The sequence below is a fragment of the Alexandromys fortis genome, unplaced genomic scaffold (genome assembly GCF_014885135.2).
Source record: "Alexandromys fortis isolate MF-2015 unplaced genomic scaffold, M_Fortis_MF-2015_v1.1 scaffold_3, whole genome shotgun sequence".
NCBI lineage: Eukaryota > Metazoa > Chordata > Mammalia > Rodentia > Cricetidae > Alexandromys > Alexandromys fortis.
This window is the reverse complement of record NW_026067909.1, coordinates 28,185,354-28,203,242: the sequence shown is the minus strand read 5'-3', so window position 1 is coordinate 28,203,242 and position 17,889 is coordinate 28,185,354. Positions and strand designations below refer to the sequence as shown.

Sequence of the window (17,889 nt, the reverse complement as noted above, 5' to 3'; positions counted from 1 at the left end):
GACCAGTCACGTTGTAGCATAGACCAAGTAAAGAAAAAGATTCCAGTGACATTGGAACATAATGGAACATGTTTGAAAGACTGAGTAGATCCATATGTGAAACTGTTTCTAAAATTATATAAATTCCAGGCTGGGCATGGTGGCACATACCTTTAACCCCAGCACTTAGGAGTCAGAAGCAGGCAGATCTCTTAGTTTGAAGCCAGTTCTACATGGTTAACTATGGTTTCTACATAGTTAAATGTCAAAGTAGCTAGGGCTACATTGAAAAACTTTGTTTCAATAAAAAAAAGATACATAATTTTATACACACACCATTTCTTCTTCAATGTATTAAGTATCTATCTACTTATTGTGTCTTGGATATCTTTGTTTTTAGCATATGCAGAACCAAAGTGCACCAGGCCCCATTGACCTCACGGTGAACATCCTCACCATGGGCTACTGGCCCACATACACGCCCATGGAAGTGCACCTCCCTCCAGAGGTGAGTGATCTTCTGGGCAAGCCCACTAAGGCCAGACCTGTTCTGTGGCCCCTGGAAAGTGGTGTTTGACAGTGACCTCTTCAGTCATGGTCAGAGGCACCTGTCCTTCTTTTCTTCATCACAAGGGCACTCGTGAAAATGACAGCTCCCCTGACTTCTCTCTGCTTTCCAGCAGAGTCTGGTCTGGTGTTTAGGGCCTTACGTATTGACTTGAAGCATTGTGCAGAACCTGAAGTGGAACATGGAGTTGTAGGCTCATTGAGGCCAAAATCCAACATGGCCACACCATGCCCAGAGAAGGAGGAGTGAGTAGACCTCCTGAGTGACTCTGTCTTCATCACAAAGGGTGAGGACCTTTCCAGAGGACAGGGACTCAGAGGCTGCAGAGGCCCAGACAGCAAGGGTGAGGCTGGGCCTTCTAGGACCAAGTCAGAACTCTCTCCTGAAACCCTTCTCAGTTCTAAGACAGTTTCTCTGGTTTCCTTGTTTGGACCCCACTGATCTCTATGGCCTTCTCTGTTTGTCTTCATCTCTGTCCTGTGTGTCCTCACCTCACACCAAGTGAACAGCAGCCTTGCAGCCCAGCATGCAGCTAGCATGTCTCCTTTCCCTTGGCTCTGCACAGTGCCCCATGCTTCCATCTTCCTCCACTGAACATGACTAGACCAGCCTGGCCAGTTCTTCTGCCCCACCACTTGCCATAGACTTGACCACTGGGGGTCATGTTTATTTTGTTTTCAGGCTTTTTTGTGCCTGAGCAAAATTTCTTCCAGAAAACCCCGTGTTGCCTTTGCCCTGGTAGCTGTACTTGGTCACATCCGCAGGGAATCACTTTCCCTTCTACCTAGCAGGCCTCTTAGAACACTGCAAGTGTTTTCACTTGTTCTGAAATTGTCCAGACTTACAGAAAGTACACAGGGTGGTTCCTAGAATACCTGTATTTAGCGCTGGCTATGTCGATGGCATCTCTTTCCTGTTCAGTGGGGTGTGTGATACCTTTGCCTTCCCTGCCTCAGTGCAGGCCTCCCAGAATTGGCCCCAAGCACTTCAGATTAGAAAATGCTCACTGGTAGAAGTCCCTCCTCCAAGCTTTACCAGCTATCTCAATACATCCTTTAATTGCTGTGGTTAATCTGAGTTGTCAGCATGATTGGATTGAGGACGAATTTCAGCTAGTGAAGCTTGCCTCTGGGTGTCTGTGAGGACATGTCTAGAGAGATTCTGACCTGTCTTAGACGGTTAATGGGTTTAAATGCAAAGGACCGTTAAGAAGCTTGTGGATCTGCAGGGTGCAGCTACTGGAGGAAGCATGCACGTCCTACTCTTCTCCCTGATTCCTGGCCACTCCTCTGCCACGCCCTTCCTTTCCACCATGCCGTGGTGACGGTGCCACAAACTGGACTGAAAGTACCCCAAATGAGCACTTCCTCTCTAATTCTTTTTCTGAGGCATTTGTCGCAACAGTGAACACTGACTCAACAGTGTTGTGGTACTCACGAGCCCAGGGTCCACAGGCAGAGCCACAACTCGGGCTCTGGATCATTTGTCCTGCAAGTGCTGCTCAGGTGTCTTGTGATGTTGGGCTCCTTTGGCCTCTGTTAGTGTTTAACCTCTGTGAATAGTAGTTGTGAACTGTGCTCATCTCCCTGTCTGAATCAGTCTCATCGGACGCATGGGGCTGGTTGTCCAGTTCCATCTGTTTAGAAGCTGAATTCTTCTTTCTATAACAGAGGTCTCTAGTCTCCCATCTTATATATTAGTTTTTAGGTCTATCACTAAACTTGGGAGTTCTCACTTAAATGCCCACATTATCCCAGATCTCTCAGCTGGCTCCTCATTGTCTTTGGGTACATTTTTGTTTTCTTGCAAAAGATGTTGGAGCTTTACCTAATACTGTATTTTTATCGGCTGTGACAAAATACACATTCACATAGACTTTTTCATCTTGGAGTGGCATGTTAAACAGGTGGTAACCAAAGATAACTGAAGCTGATCACCTCTTCCCCTTGGGCTGCAGTCAATGTCTGCTTTCTATGACTTGCTTGTCCTTGTTGTCCCATGTTTTGGGGCTCATATGTGATGTGCACATCGATGTTGGCATTACTCCCTATTCCAGGATTCCTCATGCTACATCATGTGTTGGTGCTTATTCCTCTTTCAGCTCTGTGTATGGGCAGCTTGCCCAGACATTCATTTAATGATGGGGTCCAGGTTCTTTCTGCCTTTGGATAATCATGAATGATGTGACTATGAAGATGGGCATACAGATTTGTTTGTTTTGTTTTTTTGAGACAGGATTTCTCTGTGTAACAGCCCTAGCTGTCCAAGAATAAGCTCTTATAGACCAGGCTGGCCTCAAACTCACAGAGATCCACCTGCCTCTGCCTCCCGAGTGCTGGAATTAAAGGCGTGCACCACCATCGCCCAGAGTATACAGATTTTTATGTGAACATCTGTGGTCACTTTGGGGCATATAACTGGAACAGATTTCCAGGCCTGAGTTGTTTTGCTTTTAATTGAGGAGCAGCTTGCTCCTCCTCACCATCCTTTCCTCTCCTTTCTGCCATCCCCACCGTAGAGGAGTGGTGGTGCCCACCTGGTGTGATTAGCACTTCCCCAATGGTGATGCTAGACATCTTTCCATGTGTGTTGACATTTGTGAGTCTTTGGGAACTGTCTATTCAACTCCTCTTTTCGTTGTCTGTGTTTGTTATCTAAGAGCTCGTCGCATATGCTTGCCAGGTGCTTGACTCTCATCAGATGTGTGGTCTGCAGATATTTTCTCTGTGAGCTCTCTTTTTACTTTCTTGAAAGTATCTGTCTTAGTCTGTTTTCTATAGTTGCAGCAGAATCCCCAAAACTAGGAAATTTAATTCTAAAGGCTGGGAAGGCTCAAAGGGCTCCCTGTGATAAGGGCATCGAGTAGAGAAGGGGCTCAGGAGAGGTAGCCACACTGCTGGTGGTTGCTAGCCTGTGCTCATTCCTTGGTGCCCGTGAAGTCATTCAGCATGTGCTCTGTGTGCACTTGTGAGGTCCATGCTGGTCAGCTTTTGTCACTGTGACAGTCCTTGAGAGAAACCACTTACAACCGTGGTCAAGACAGGAGCATCACAGCAGCAGAAGCCTTCAGGGTCAAAGAGGAAGCCAGGGATAGGACATACTTTCAAAGGCATATCCCTGGTTGACCTACTTCCTCCAAACAGAACCCACTTCTGAGTTTCCAGAACTTTCCAACTAATTCATTAATGAGTTTAAATTCCTGGTGGCTCAATTGCTTTCCAAAGTCTGTCAGCTAGCAGCCAAGCCTGGAGCACATGAGCCCCCACGGGCCATTTCGATACGAACGATAATAGCATATGACACCAGCCTTAGCCAGAGGGAGAGGAAAGTCGCTGGGCGGCTACAGGCACCATTTGACTCAGGTGGCCACATGGACCAGCAGGAGTGGGTGAAGCCTGAGTGCCAAGCACCAAAGCAGACAAAAGCCAGATGTCATAGGAAACTCCACAGTCTCAGGCCTATGGGTATTATCACAGGTAGCAGAATATAGAAAATAAGGGTCAGAATCTAGAATCGCCTTCTCGGTTCAGCGGTGCAGGTCTGGAAGAGCTCAGTGTGCTCAGTCTCGTGTCTCTTGGCTTGGCAGATGGTCAGACTTCAGGAAGTATTCAAGACGTTCTATCTGGGCAAGCACAGTGGCCGGAAGCTCCAGTGGCAGACAACTCTGGGACATGCTGTGTTGAAGGCGGAGTTTAAGGAGGTCAGTTCTTTATCCACTACTCCTGTTTCTTCCCCTCTGCCAATATTTTAGGATAATTTTCAGGTTATTCTTGAACTCCCATAGCAGTGAAAGGCAAGTTTTTTTTTTCAGTATGATGTAGCACTAGCTTTTTTTGGTCAATAAAAATAACAAGTAAAGGGTTAATACTCTACTTAACAAAAATCAATTGTAAATTAATCAATAGAAAATTATTTACCAGGGTTGGGGAATGAATCAATAGATAAGGTGATCCTGCTGCACAATCATGAGTGCCTGAATTCCTAGCACTCACATAAAAAACCAGGTATGGGTATTAGCAAGATGCCTCTGCTGGTAAAGTCACCTGAAACCAAGCCACAACCAGAGAGATTCCCAATGACCCACATGGTAGAAAGAGGGAAACAACTCCCACAAGCTGTCCCCTGACCTCCATGAGTGCACCATGACAGGTACCTACACACACACACACACACACACACACACACACACACAACAAGATTACTTAAAACATCTGTAATAGGCATGGCTCTGCTCACCTATAACCTATGCAGTAGATGTGCAGAGACAGGAGGATTACAGGGACTTGCTGGCCATCAGCCTCACTGAAAAACAGTTAGATCCAAGTTCAGCAAGAGACACTGTCTCAAGAGAAGAGGATGGAAAGCTACAGAGTAGGACACTCAACATCCTCCTCTGGCCTCTGCGTGCACACCAGCACATGTGTTTACACACAGTTACACGCCATACATGCAATCATTAAAAGAGCAGTGGGTGTGAAAAGGCAGCTGTATAAGCATACCTGAAACCCAGTGCGGTGAAAATGTGCTCCAGTTCTCTGCTAAACAAAAGGTTACAGATTAAAACACAGTGGGGTGTGGCAGAGGCCAGGATGCTGATGGATACTAGAGAGGTCCAGCAAGTGCAGCTGCCAGAGGAAACTGAGCATGATACTACACATAGTGTCATGGAGAGTAGCATGCAGAAGTCTGATCGTACAGATCGAAACCCCAGATTACCTACTTTTTACTGCCTTAGCTCCAGTTTAAGAAGCAACCTATTTTGGTGTGCCTGTGTGTGTGCCTGCATATGTGCGTGAGGCCAAGGATACACTGAAACTGACTGCAGGCAGTTCTGGTCCCATACAAGAGCAGAGCGCTCCACTGCTGAGCCCTCTCTGGCTGCTCTGTCTCTCTGTTAGCTGTTCCTTCTTCCTCCTGTTGTAAAGTGCCAAGCAAATGAACACGTTTTGTCGTATGCCAAGAACCCAAGAGAAGAATGTTTCAAGATTTCCACATCCTCTCTTCTCAAGTTACTTCTGCTAGAGCTGGAGTCCTTCCTAAGGCATTTCACAGGGCAGGGGGTAAGAATGCTCTCTGCCATTACCAGCTGTCACATAAAAAGTGAGCAGACATGGGCTGTGTGAGTATACCAAAGACGTATGTCACCGAGCAGTATGTGGGAGAAAGCCTTCATGTTCATATCTAACTTTAATATATAAATCATGTATACTTAAGTATGTCAAGGAGAATACTCCAAGTTCCTAACATTGTGGTACTGTATGGGTATCACATACCTCTTCTTCAAGGTCTTAGCAAAGTCCAATTCTGCCACTTGTATCTTTGATTGCTTTCTAGCTGTAGTTAGGAGCTGACCTCTGCAGACAGCATACAGCTTTCTGCTCATGTGAATCAGGGCTGTGGCGCCCGGCACTGCTGCTCCCCAAATCCCCTTCCTATCCTTTGTCTTCTCCTTACAGAAGTGCTAGATCCTGTGGTACTGGCTGACACGTGTACACTGAGCCATTCTAGATAGAAGAAGTCTGCCCTCCACAGAGCAGCTGAGCAGAGGAGATGGTGCTGACTGAGCACTCTCTCCATGTGTTTGAACACGGTGTTGAGCATTCTGCAGTCCTTTCTTTCCTATGCCATCACCCAACCAACCTTCCCATTGTCACCCAGAGCCTCAGGAAGCCACCTGTGATGTTGATGAGCCCAATGCTCAAGAGGCAGAGACAGGATAGAAAGTTCAAGGCCACCCTGGGATGGATCACAAGCCATTATCTTAAAAACATCAACAAACAAATAAATAGGCCTGACGTCTGGAAAATCATGTTAAAATGCAGAGAGCAGTGGACACACAGAAGACGAGACTCAGGATCCCTGCCTCAGCCTCCCATTGCTGGTTTACAGGCATCACCATGTCCAGCTCCAAGACAAGAATTTTTAACTGTAATATCCAATAATCATTTAATTCTTTTCTAATCAGTAATGTAATTTCATCTTACATGGTGACTATTAGTAAGTTCTGAATCCCCAAAACAATGCATACACAGCAGCCTGCCGTACTCACAAAGTGTCCAGGCAGCCTCTGTGATGGCTCCTTTTTCTTACAGGGGAAGAAGGAGTTTCAGGTGTCCCTCTTCCAGACATTGGTGCTGCTCATGTTCAACGAAGGGGACGGATTCAGCTTTGAAGAAATAAAAATGGCCACCGGCATAGGTAGGAAGATTCCTTAGGACTGTTTTGGTTTTGTTTTGTTTGTTTGTTTTGGAAATAGGATCTTACAGTGGCACCTTGGCTATCCCAGAACTCACAGAATTTCACCTGCTTGTGCCTCCCAAGTGCTAGGATTAAAAGTGTGCACCACCACGCCTGGCTCTAAATACCACTGTGTTAATTAAAAAGAGGAAGTAGACTGGTGGTGTAGCTCAGAGGCAGGGTGCTTTCCTGGCGTGCACAGGGCCCTGGGTTCCTACAGCAGCAGTGGGAAATGAAGAGAAGGTGCACACTCAGCTGTCACACCATGGTTTCTCATTGTCGAGACTCTTGGTGACATCTGCCTCCTTCCCTCCCTCAGAGGACAGTGAGCTGAGAAGAACGCTGCAGTCTCTGGCTTGTGGGAAAGCGCGGGTGCTGATTAAAAGTCCCAAAGGAAAGGAGGTGGACGATGGAGATAAGTTCATCTTCAATGGGGACTTCAAGCACAAGTTGTTCAGAATAAAGATCAATCAGATCCAGATGAAGGAAACTGTAAGTGCCAGCTTTCTCTTCTTTCGTGGTCTCACCATGGGATCTTTCGCTTTTCTAGTAATGTCGTGACTGCTAGAGGCCAGAGCGTATGTCTGAATCTGTGCAAAAGCAGGGGTTTGGAGTAGTGTCCCCTCATGTAGCTTTCATTAATTTTATGTTATCAGTAGAAGCCAAGAAATCTGTTTAACTGCTATGCCCATCTGTGAAATCATACCTTCCTATATCAAATGCCAGCACAAAAGAAACACATGGGATATCCAGAATTAGTGCCTGCCCTCTGCTTTGCCTGGCACACATGCTCATGCTGTCCATGGAGGAAGGAGGAGGTATCCTACAGAACTACAGACCACAGAAGCAGCAATTCCAATAGGGAGCAGGCTACACACACACCCAGTGGGTTCTAATGGCCTCCTCATTCCTAGAGTGAGTCTCTAGTCTAAGTAGGCGTGTGAGGAGACTTCTTGTGAAGTATGAGGGGAAGTGTGCAAAACAACTTTAGTTAATGAATTACTTCTCTCCCATAGACAATTACTGTGTCATTCATCCTGAGGCTTTCAATTTGCTGGACAGAAAATATACTCAAATTACCTAATAATGCAGTATAAGGCGGCTAGAGAAATGAATGTCTCAGTGGTTAAGAACAATGGTCACTCTTTAGAGGACCTGAGTCCCCAGTATCCACATGGTGCTCACAAGTGTCCTATGCTCCAGGGAGGGAGCCACTGTTATAGACCCTCTTTTCCAAGGGTTCGTTTTAGAGTTGTACACTGTGAAAAGCTGAGCTCTCATAGAACAAATGGAAATGTAATAAAGCCTGCCTTAGTCTGCATCAAAACCAGGTTTGTCAGTGCAAAGCAACACCGGAGCATCTTCATACTTCTCTCATTTTTTCTTCTTTTGTCCAGGTTGAAGAACAAGTTAGCACCACAGAGAGAGTATTCCAGGACAGACAGTACCAGATCGACGCTGCCATAGTCAGGATAATGAAAATGAGGAAGACTCTTGGTCATAACCTTCTAGTTTCTGAATTGTACAATCAGCTGAAATTTCCAGTAAAGGTAAGTTCTGTCAGCACAGTTGGATGTTAGGTTAACACGTGATAGGAAGGCCTCTGTGCAGATCTGACCCATCAGCACCCTGGAAACCAGAGCTCCTCTAAGCAGACTGCATGCTTGAGTTTTCAGGAGGGAGTGGAGGGCCACAAGGTGTCAGGACAGAGGTTCTTCCCTAAGTGTGGCACTTAAGTTGCTCCCCGGGCCCTTGTGTCAGTAATGTTGGTAACTCCCCGGGCCCTTGTGTCAGTAATGTTGGTAACTTCCCGGGCCCTTGTGGCAATGGCATTGGTAACTCCCTAGGCCCCTGTGGTAGCGGTGTTGATAACTGCTGGATTTGACATTCACAAGCTACATTAGCGTTTCCAACTTAAGAGATGTAAATCAGCCTCAGGTTTGTTCCTCTTTCTTGTTCTAGAACTAAGCTCTGAGATTCTGTAAGTTATGAAATGCAGATGAGCTAGGGGAGCATTACAAAAATACACCTTAAAATATGGCCTAAAGTACATTGTCAGCTCTGAAGGAATTGAACTCTCAGGACCTCTGGCCTTCAGCAACTGGAAGTTCCCTGGTTGTGTGACACCCGAGTTGATCGTCTTTATCTGGCGTCACACTGAGACAGACTGATTAGTCAGTGCCTCAAGGACGGGTACAACAGTGCCTGGCCCCTCCCTCCATGATGATTGATGCACAGCCCATGCAATACTGTTGTTTCCTACCTAAAGCCAGGATGCGTTTGTCCCTTTGCAAAGGAAGTGACCTGGTGATTAAAGTGATACTATGCAGCTGGGCAAAGCTCTAGCCACCATGCTTATGTAGCTAATTGTATGTTCAGCCACATCTTGTAAAATGCATGGCCTGCCACTGAATTTGCTGTTTAAAAATTGATGCTCCCCATAGCAGAAGGCTCTTGCTGCCAAGTGCCGACTGATTTGCTTCCCACTGCAGCAGAAGTGGAGGCAGGTGCCTTTGGGCAGAGTCATTTTAAGGCTGTGGACTCAGCCCTGGTTTTAGTCATGCACAGAGACTGAATTCTTCTTTGGTTTATCGAGACAGGGTTTCTCTGTAGCTTGGGAGCCTGTCCTGGAACTCACTTGGTAAGCCAGGCTGGCCTCGAACTCACAGAGATCCACCTGCCTCTGCCTCCTGAGTGTTGGAATTAAAGGCATGCGCCGCCACCACCTGGCTGAGATTGAATTCTTTGACTGGCATGGTGGTACACATCTTTAATCCCAGCACTCGGGTAGGAACAGGCAGATCTCTGTGAATTAGAGTCTAGCCTGCTCTACATAGTGAGTTGCAGGATAGCCAGTGCTACATAGACCCTGTCTCACAAAACAAAACAAGAAAGGCAGGGCCGGGTGTTTGTGACTGGTCACCTACTTTATAGTCACATGTGAGTTAAAGCAGTGAGACGAGGCTGTCGTGATGTTTGTCTAGTGACAAACATTTTTGCAATAACTTAGCAGAACACTCAAAATTGTGACTGTCCCCTGTAGATGTAGCGTACCTGGTGAATCTGGATTGATAGGAATGCGTCACAAAGGATGAGGATGGCTAGAGGTGTGCATGTCTATAGTCCTTACCTCGGGGAGCCTAAGACAGGAAGACTGAAACAAGCCTGGGCTACCAGAGTGAGTTCAAGTAGAGCAAACCCTGTCTTAGAATCTCAGCAGGACCAGCAAGACGATTCGGTGGGTAAAGGCGTCTTCACAGAGCCTGACAACCTGGTGTGATCACGGAAACCCATGTGGTAGGAGAGAGTTAAGTGCCACGGCTGTCTTCTGGCCTCCCCACAGGTGTCATGGCATGTGCCCACACTCTTTTACACACAAAAGAAATAAGTGTAAAATTTTTTTTTTTTTTTAAATAATAGCAGCAAGCTAGACAGTAGTGGTACATGCCTTTAATTCCAGCTCTCGGGAGGCAAAAGCAGGAGAATCTATGTGAGTTTGAGGCCAGCCTGGTCTACAGAACTAGTTCCAGGACAACTGGGACTACACAGAGAAAAAAAATACCAATAATAATAACAGCAAAATAGCAAAATAAGAATGTCCCACTAGAACATGATCAGAGTTTCCTTCCAAACATGTGAGAGCATGAACCATGTGGGATTTGCCCTGTTTATATGCTCATGGAAGGAGGTGAGGGAACCAGGTGCAGTCACCCCTGTGCAAACATTTGTTCAGAACACGATGCTAACACGGTCAGTTTGTAATTATTAGTGATCTTGATGTAAGTATGCCTGTTGTAGAGTTGCTCGTTTCTGTTACATGTGTCATGCAGTATGTTAGGTTTGTGTTTCTAAGTTTAGTGTCCTATAACGTTTGATTTTTTTTCTTTTCTAGCCTGGAGATTTGAAAAAGAGGATTGAATCACTTATAGACAGAGACTATATGGAGCGAGACAAAGACAGTCCAAATCAGTACCACTATGTGGCGTGATGTGTCAGCAGACTGCCTTCTCCCCATGAGACAAACACTAAGATGCACCTGCAGAGTGTGAACACTACTGCTGCGCTGTTTCCAGGTCCCTGCAGCTGCAGCTGTGGACACTTGGATTCAAAGCAGAAGACATGGTGGTTCTTGGATCATCCTTCCCAGGGCGCAAGGACTTTGAGATGTCACACTTCTTTCCTCTCCGTTCTTCCTCTCCTTTGTTTCTGTCCCTCCTGACTTTAGATTGGACATGCCTATATTAGTTGAGAAGTTCCTTCACAAGCTCTTGTTCCTCTGGCAGAAAGCCACAGGCTTGGTTTGTTGTGTGTGTGATTGTGGGACACAGTGGAAATACCCTAGATACTGCGTTCTTCCCCAGATGAACACTCAGAGGGGAGCCCTGGGTTGGTGGGCGCTGGGAAGAAACAGTGTCCAGACCACCTGCACTCAGCTCGGCAGCCTAAGCCTGGCCTCTGCTCTGTGTGTTTTCAGGAAGTTCAAAACTGGCTTCTGTAAATCAGGTTTCTAAGAGAGGTCCCTGATGTGCCAAGAGGACATCATGCCTGTCACTCGAGATGCAGAGCCCGTCCAGAGGGGTTGGGGCTTCGTGTTTGTTTCCATGCTGACTGAGTGTGGAGGTCCCGGCTTTGGCACTGGGGTGATCGCTGTGTGATTGTTGAAGCTGCAGTTTGTGTGGTGACCATAATAAAGCTGGGCCTGGTTTTAGAGTCTTGCCTAGGGACTGTCTTGGATCTCTGCCCTGGTGCTGTATGAAGCTTGGTTATTTCTGTCAAAAGGCTAAGGATTTGTTGGTTCCTGGTGACGTTCTGTGTGTTCACATAGGAGGCTGAGCAGTGAGAACAGGGCTCCATGGTGGTGTTGCCATGGTGATGATGACAGACATTTTTGCAACATCTAAAAGTACTTTATATTTTACAGAGTAGCATGTTTCATTTTGATTAAAAGCTACCAAAGGAATTTTGATCATGTATAAGTGTTTAAAGCAATATTTTCTGGAATATACCAAGTTTATATAACTCGATTTTATGCTAAATTATTAAAGGATTCTCCCTTTTTGAAACATGCATGTTTAAAATCTGACATCTTTTGAGTTCCCATATTAAAATCCTTACTCTTTAAGTATCATTTCTATATTTGTAAATTTTCATTTATGAGTTCCATGATATGTGGTCTCGGAAAGACCAAATAGATTTCTATTTCTACTTCTTATATTTTAAGTTCATTGTGTCTACAGATTGTTAATATTGTAATTTAATGTAGACTTACTTTGAATAAAACTAGTTAAATTGGCCTTTAAATTACTTTAATAAAAATTTCAGTATACAGACTACACATTCCTCCAAACTGTTCAGCAGCCTTAACAGCTGGCAAATCAAAGAAAAGGAAACCACCTGTCTCTGTCACATGACTGACCCTTCCGGTCTCTTCCACTAAGGCACTAGTTGAGCAGGACATCAGCCAGTTCGTTGCTGCCCATCTTTCACTTAGCAGGTCAAGTCAATGTGGAGAAAAAGCAGACAGAATCATGGGAAACAAAAGGGCACCTAGACATACAAGCTGTAAGGGTGGAAATTGCATTGAAGAAAATGTTTTGCCTAGAAACCCTAAGAGAAATAAATGAAAAGTTGTGACACAAGATTAGAAGTTTGTTGGTGGCCTTCCCACATACTGACTCTTACAAGATCCTGTGTTTCTGCGGCATCATCAAGAAGATAAACACCAACCGTGAGAGCTCTGGAGGATCCCTCAGGGTGTGAATGAGGCTGCACTAGTCTGTCTGCTGCAGCATTCAGAGGTGGGCGTCCCTCCTCAGAGTGTGTCAGTGACTCTTAAAAGTCTTAAAAGTTAAGGGGGAGCCAGGTGGTGGTGCATGCCTTTAATCCCAGCACTCAGGAAGCAGAGGCAGGTGGATCTCTGTGAGGTGAGGCCAGCCTGGTCTACAGAGTGAGTTCCAAGACAGCCAGGGCTACACATAAAAACCCTGTCTTGAAAAACCAAAAGAAAGAAAAAGGATGGGTAGGGGAGAGACTGAGGATGTAGCTCACTGGTAGAGCACTGCCCAGCATGCTTTGTTAGCAAGTCTCTGATTAGGTCTGGCCCTCAAAAAAGAAAAAAGATGTGCATTGTCTCTCATTTTAAAGTATAGATGAGGTACCAGCAAGATGACTCAGTGGGTAAGCGCACTTGGCACCAACTCTAGTGACCTGACTTCAACCCCAGGAATACAGAGGATAGAAGAAAAGAACCAACTCCAGCAGGCTGCCCTCTGACTTCCTTCCACACGCACAAAATGAGTTTCCAGGATCAACCCATCTCTTCCCCCATGCTGTAATAAGCCATGTGATAACATACTGACTTCCTTTGTGTTTCTGTGGATCAAACTCAAGTTCTTGTGCTTTGCAGGGCAAGCCCTTAACTGACTGAGCAATCTTACCACCACCTTACAAACACCTTAAATCTATGAAACATGCTCTGTAACAATCCAGACCCCCCTGCTCAAGAGCCTAGGGCTTTGTCTAGTGCTTTTACCCAGGCACTAACCAGTGGGGGGCCTCACTTCTGCCCCCAAATGCTAGCTCTTCCTTGACCGCTAAAGACATCTTCACCCCTCCTGGCTCTGCTTGTCACCCTGAGCCACCTGTGACTGTTACCAAGAAACTGGGCTCAGAGAAGTTCCCTTTTGTGCGTTAGAACTCAGAGAGGCAGGCGGGGCCTCAGTGTTACTGAGATGTACATTCTGCTAGTGCTGCCTGAGAGAGGCATTTCTGAGAAGGATAAGGACAATATTGCTTTAAGGGGATAATTATTCCTCCCATCTCTGTAGCACGCCCATTGGTGAGTCAGCTTTGGGAGTGTGTGTGTGAAGAGGTTAGACTTATGGCCCTGTTGAATTAAAGCTTAAGGGAGGAGTCAGAGTAGTTTAGAAAGTCAGGTCTCCACCCAAAGCCAGACCCTAAGATCACCTGGGGACTAGATACAATCCACCATGAAGAGCTAGAGCTCTAGTTTCAAAGCTGCTCACTAGAGGGCATCAGTGTCTGGACTGGAGTCAACCATGCCCTCACATGTAGCTCGGAGAAAAAACAAAAACCAAACAAAACTCCTGGCCTCTGTTCAGGCAAGAACTGAGGACATTCTCACTTTCTGACCAAGGACTAGAATGGGACTGTTTGCTTTCAGGATCCCTGCCCCTAAGATCTGCCTGATCAGTCAATAGCTCATATTTCCATCACTATAATCTGGGGCTCCACCCTTCAGAAGTCTTTTTTCTAATTTTTTGAGACAGGGTTTCTCTGTGTAACAGCCCTGGCTGTCCTGGAATTAGCTCCTGTAGACCAGGCTGGCCTGGAACTCACAGAGATCTGCCTGCCTCTGGAGTGCTGGGATTAAAGGCGTTCTTTTTTTTTTTTAAATTATGTATACGTATATGTATATGTATTATGTATACAATATTCTGTCTGTATGTCTGCTGGCCAGAAGAGGGCACCAGACCTCTTTACAGATGGTTGTGAGCCACCATGTGGTTGCCGGGAATTGAACTCAGGACCTTTGGAAGAGCAGGCAATGCTCTTAACCACTGAGCCATCTCTCCAGCCCATTTTTTTTTTTAAATTATAAAGGCGTTCTTAATGCAGATTCTTACCAAATATGTACGTGCAACACCCAGCAGAGGAAATGACGTCAGAAGAGAGAATACAGAGAAACATGGAGGAGCAGAAACCCACGAAGAAGGAAGTCTCAGGGACAAGTGGGAAGTGTGGTGAACTGGAAAGAACCTGGGCAGTAACTCAGGTTAGAGTCTGTTGTCTAGAGAAGGACAGATTCAGCGAGTGCAGCAGAGGCCTAAGACCAAGACCAGGACTTTCTACAGGCTGATGAAGCTGAGGAGATGGCCTAACCCAGAGACAGCAGGAAGATGACCAGGACATAGGAAAGGAAGCACAGTGGGCAGTCTGTTCCCAGAGAAAACAGGAATGAAGGAGTGCTCAGCTGAGGTGCGCTTGTTGGTTGGTTATCTGGTGCGACAAGTGCCTCAAATAGCAGCTCAGTTCAGCAAAGCTTGGGACGTGGGAAGAGACACTGAGGAGACTCTGGGGGTCTCCAGGGCACAGTAGTGAAGACTAACTGCAAACTACATTGGGCCAGCACTGGGCTGCAGAGACCTGCTCAGGAGTCAGGAGAGACGAGGTCCACATTGGCCAACTGACTGGGATTTTGAAGTCAAAAGACAGACAAGTTCTGACTTAGCTGGGCTGGTGTCCCTGGGCAAATTGTTTACCTTCTTTGAGCCTTGGTGTTCTTATCTTCCAGGTGGAGATAATATTCTTAAAAGCTACTTTACAGCATTACCACAAAACCCATGGAGGAAATCACCACAGAAACCTGGATCCTTCATTTAAAAATACTGTTGAAACAAATTATCAACCTAGGACCTGATGCACTGAAAATACATTCCTAAGTGAAGGCAAACTGGATTGGGCTCTGCTAGGACCCAGAGGGTGGGAGACCCGGATGGCAAAAGCTGGCGCACTAAATTAACACAGTTAACACTAACTGTGTTCTCTAAGAACAAGGAGCTGGCTCAGTGTACAGAGTGCTTCTGTGAAAGCATAGGGCCTAAGGTAGGAGCCCAACACACACATAAGCCGGACATGCCATGAGAAGACCTATGATTCCAACCCCAAAGCGGTCAGAGGCAGGCACAACCCCAGACTCCAGCGTAGCTGACAGCGGTGAGCTCCAGAATCAACCAGAGACTGTGTCAGTGAGAGACCCTGTCTCCCAAATACAGTGGAGAGTGACAGAGGCAGATGTCAGGTATCAACCTCTGGTATACACACGAGCAAGCACGTGTGGACACACACACATGCATGTGGGCATATACCCCTCATCCACACACCCACAAAAAAGAACGAACAATCCACGTGAATCCCACTGTTTTGTGTGCCCTATGTAGGAAACATTATGTGTCATTCTACAATGTCAGAATTTACTAATTTAGTCTGTATTGGTAACAAACCCAAACCCAGTTGCAAGCATCACAGGTTAAGAGCGGAACTACAGAGTTGAGTCTAGCTTGTAGAAAAGAAAAGCAGAACAAGGCCTGGACAAAGGGACAGGCAGGTGATGGGCAGCAGCCCAGAACGGGAGGATTGGCTAGATGGGCTGAGTAGGCCATGTTAACAGCACAGATCTAGCCCAACTGTAGCCCTAGGGACCTAGAAGTTTTCTCTCAGCCTTGGATGTACACAGTAGGTGGCCAGAGCACATATTGGTGGCAGCTGCTGCCTGCAGACAGGCATCTGCCTTTATGGGGTCTCTCTAAGGAAGTTGGTATCCCTTTTCCTTGGTCTGTGTCTGGTCTTAGGTCTAGTTTCCCTGATGAGACTTTAATGTGGCCTAAAATTGTAATTGATCTCAATAAATTTATTGGGTGGGACCCTTTCTACTCTCAGGAGTAAGGCCAAAGAGGACAGATGCCCCGGTCTACCACTCTCTACCCATCCTGACACAGGACCTCTTACTGGACCTAGACCTAGGCTGGCCACCAGCAAGCCCCAGCAATCCTCCTGGCTCTGCCGCTGGGTTAGAGGCGCTTGTGCCACTTTTCTGTGTGCCAGGGCTTTGAATTTGGTCTTCAGGCTTGCATAAGCACTCTTACCCACCGAGCCATCCTCCCAGCCCTGGGTTGGTTATTGTGTCCAGAAGTTCAAGGAGCCCGTGGCCTCATGCATTCTAGGCAACTGTCCTACCACTGAACCACATCCCCACCCCCATTCAGTAGATTCATAAAATAGAAAACTTCAGGAGGCACTTCCCCGACTCCACTCCAACAGCCCGAGTCAGGAGACCCTGTTCTCTGAAGGAAATGCTATTAGAGGGAGCTCAGTTCACTGCAGGGTTGATTTCCTTTTTCTAAGAAGCAGGAACAGACAGGGCAGGCTGAGGCCACTATTCAGCCTTCACAACAAATCCAGGGATTACAGATTCTAACTCCTCACACCCTGTCATTCCTTTTGAGGCCTGATCTGAACAAGGCTCCAACCTGGCAGCTCCATCCTTCAGTGCCTGGAACACGGAGCCCATTCTTCAGCGCCTCTTCTAACGCCACCCCAGCGCCTTCTAGTTAAAATCCTGAATGCAAATGGAGAAGTGTTTCTTAAGAATTTCAGTTCCCAGTCTGGGTCTCCCGCCATGAGGAACGGACTTCAAACAATACTCAAGCAAGAACTGACCCTAGTATTTATTGTTTGTTTGTTATTTACTTATTGGTTTTGTTCGTTTTTGAAACAGGATCTCACCATGTATGTCTGGCTGTCCTGGAACGCACTATGTAGATCAGGTTGGCCTCTTGAGTGCTGGGATTAAAGGCATGTACCATTATAGCCAGAACAGACTCAAGTAAGTGCCACCTCTGACCCAAGCTCTGGGACAGTGCGTCCAGGAAGATATACAATGGTCACAGGATGTAGCATGTATAATATCCCAGGCTGCAAACGCTCTTCAAGTGTTTTATTGTCCAAATCTGCCTTATAAGAAAGGAAGTTTTGGATTTTCCTTTTGAGAAGTTCTATTGTGAAACATTTTACTCTTTTGGCTTTTTTATGAGGGCCACTGCTCAGCTCCCAAATCACACATGGAGGCTTATTATTATTTAGGAATGCTCGGTCTTAGCTTGGCTTGTTTCTTGCCAGTTTTTCTTAAATTATCCCGACTACCTTTGCCTCTGGGCTTGTATCATCCTTAATTCTGTATACCTTTCTTTACTTCTTTCTCCGTGGCTAGCTGTGTAGCTAGGTGGTTGGTCCCTGATATCCTCCTTCCCTAGTTCTCTTGCTCCATATCCTCATTTCTTCCTGCCAGCCCTGCCTATCCTTGCCCCTGCCTTGCCATTGGCCGTTCATCTCTTCATTTGGACCATCAAGTGTTTTAGACAGGCACAGTGACACAGCTTCACAGACTTAAACAAATGCATTGTAAACAAAAGTCATACACCTGGAAATATTCCCCAACAAGATCTCTTATAACTTTAGAAAAGAAACTAACGAGGTATAACTACTTCAAGGGAGATCAGTAATCAGAAAATATGCCCATCTTCAGA

General features: G+C 46.2%; 1 protein-coding gene across 1 annotated transcript in view; it reads left to right on the top strand.

Annotated features, from left to right (window-relative positions):
- The window catches only part of Cul4a (cullin 4A), a 38,485-nt gene extending 26,408 nt beyond the window's left edge, over window positions 1-12,077 (top strand). Inside the window, exons 15-20 of the mRNA XM_050137466.1 lie at window positions 380-487; window positions 4,134-4,247; window positions 6,640-6,745; window positions 7,104-7,276; window positions 8,182-8,334; window positions 10,677-12,077. Of these exons, the coding sequence (XP_049993423.1) occupies window positions 380-487; window positions 4,134-4,247; window positions 6,640-6,745; window positions 7,104-7,276; window positions 8,182-8,334; window positions 10,677-10,772 (750 nt within the window). The 3' untranslated portion in view covers window positions 10,773-12,077. The remainder of the gene's footprint in view (window positions 1-379; window positions 488-4,133; window positions 4,248-6,639; window positions 6,746-7,103; window positions 7,277-8,181; window positions 8,335-10,676) is intronic.
- Window positions 12,078-17,889: the final 5,812 nt, after the last annotated feature.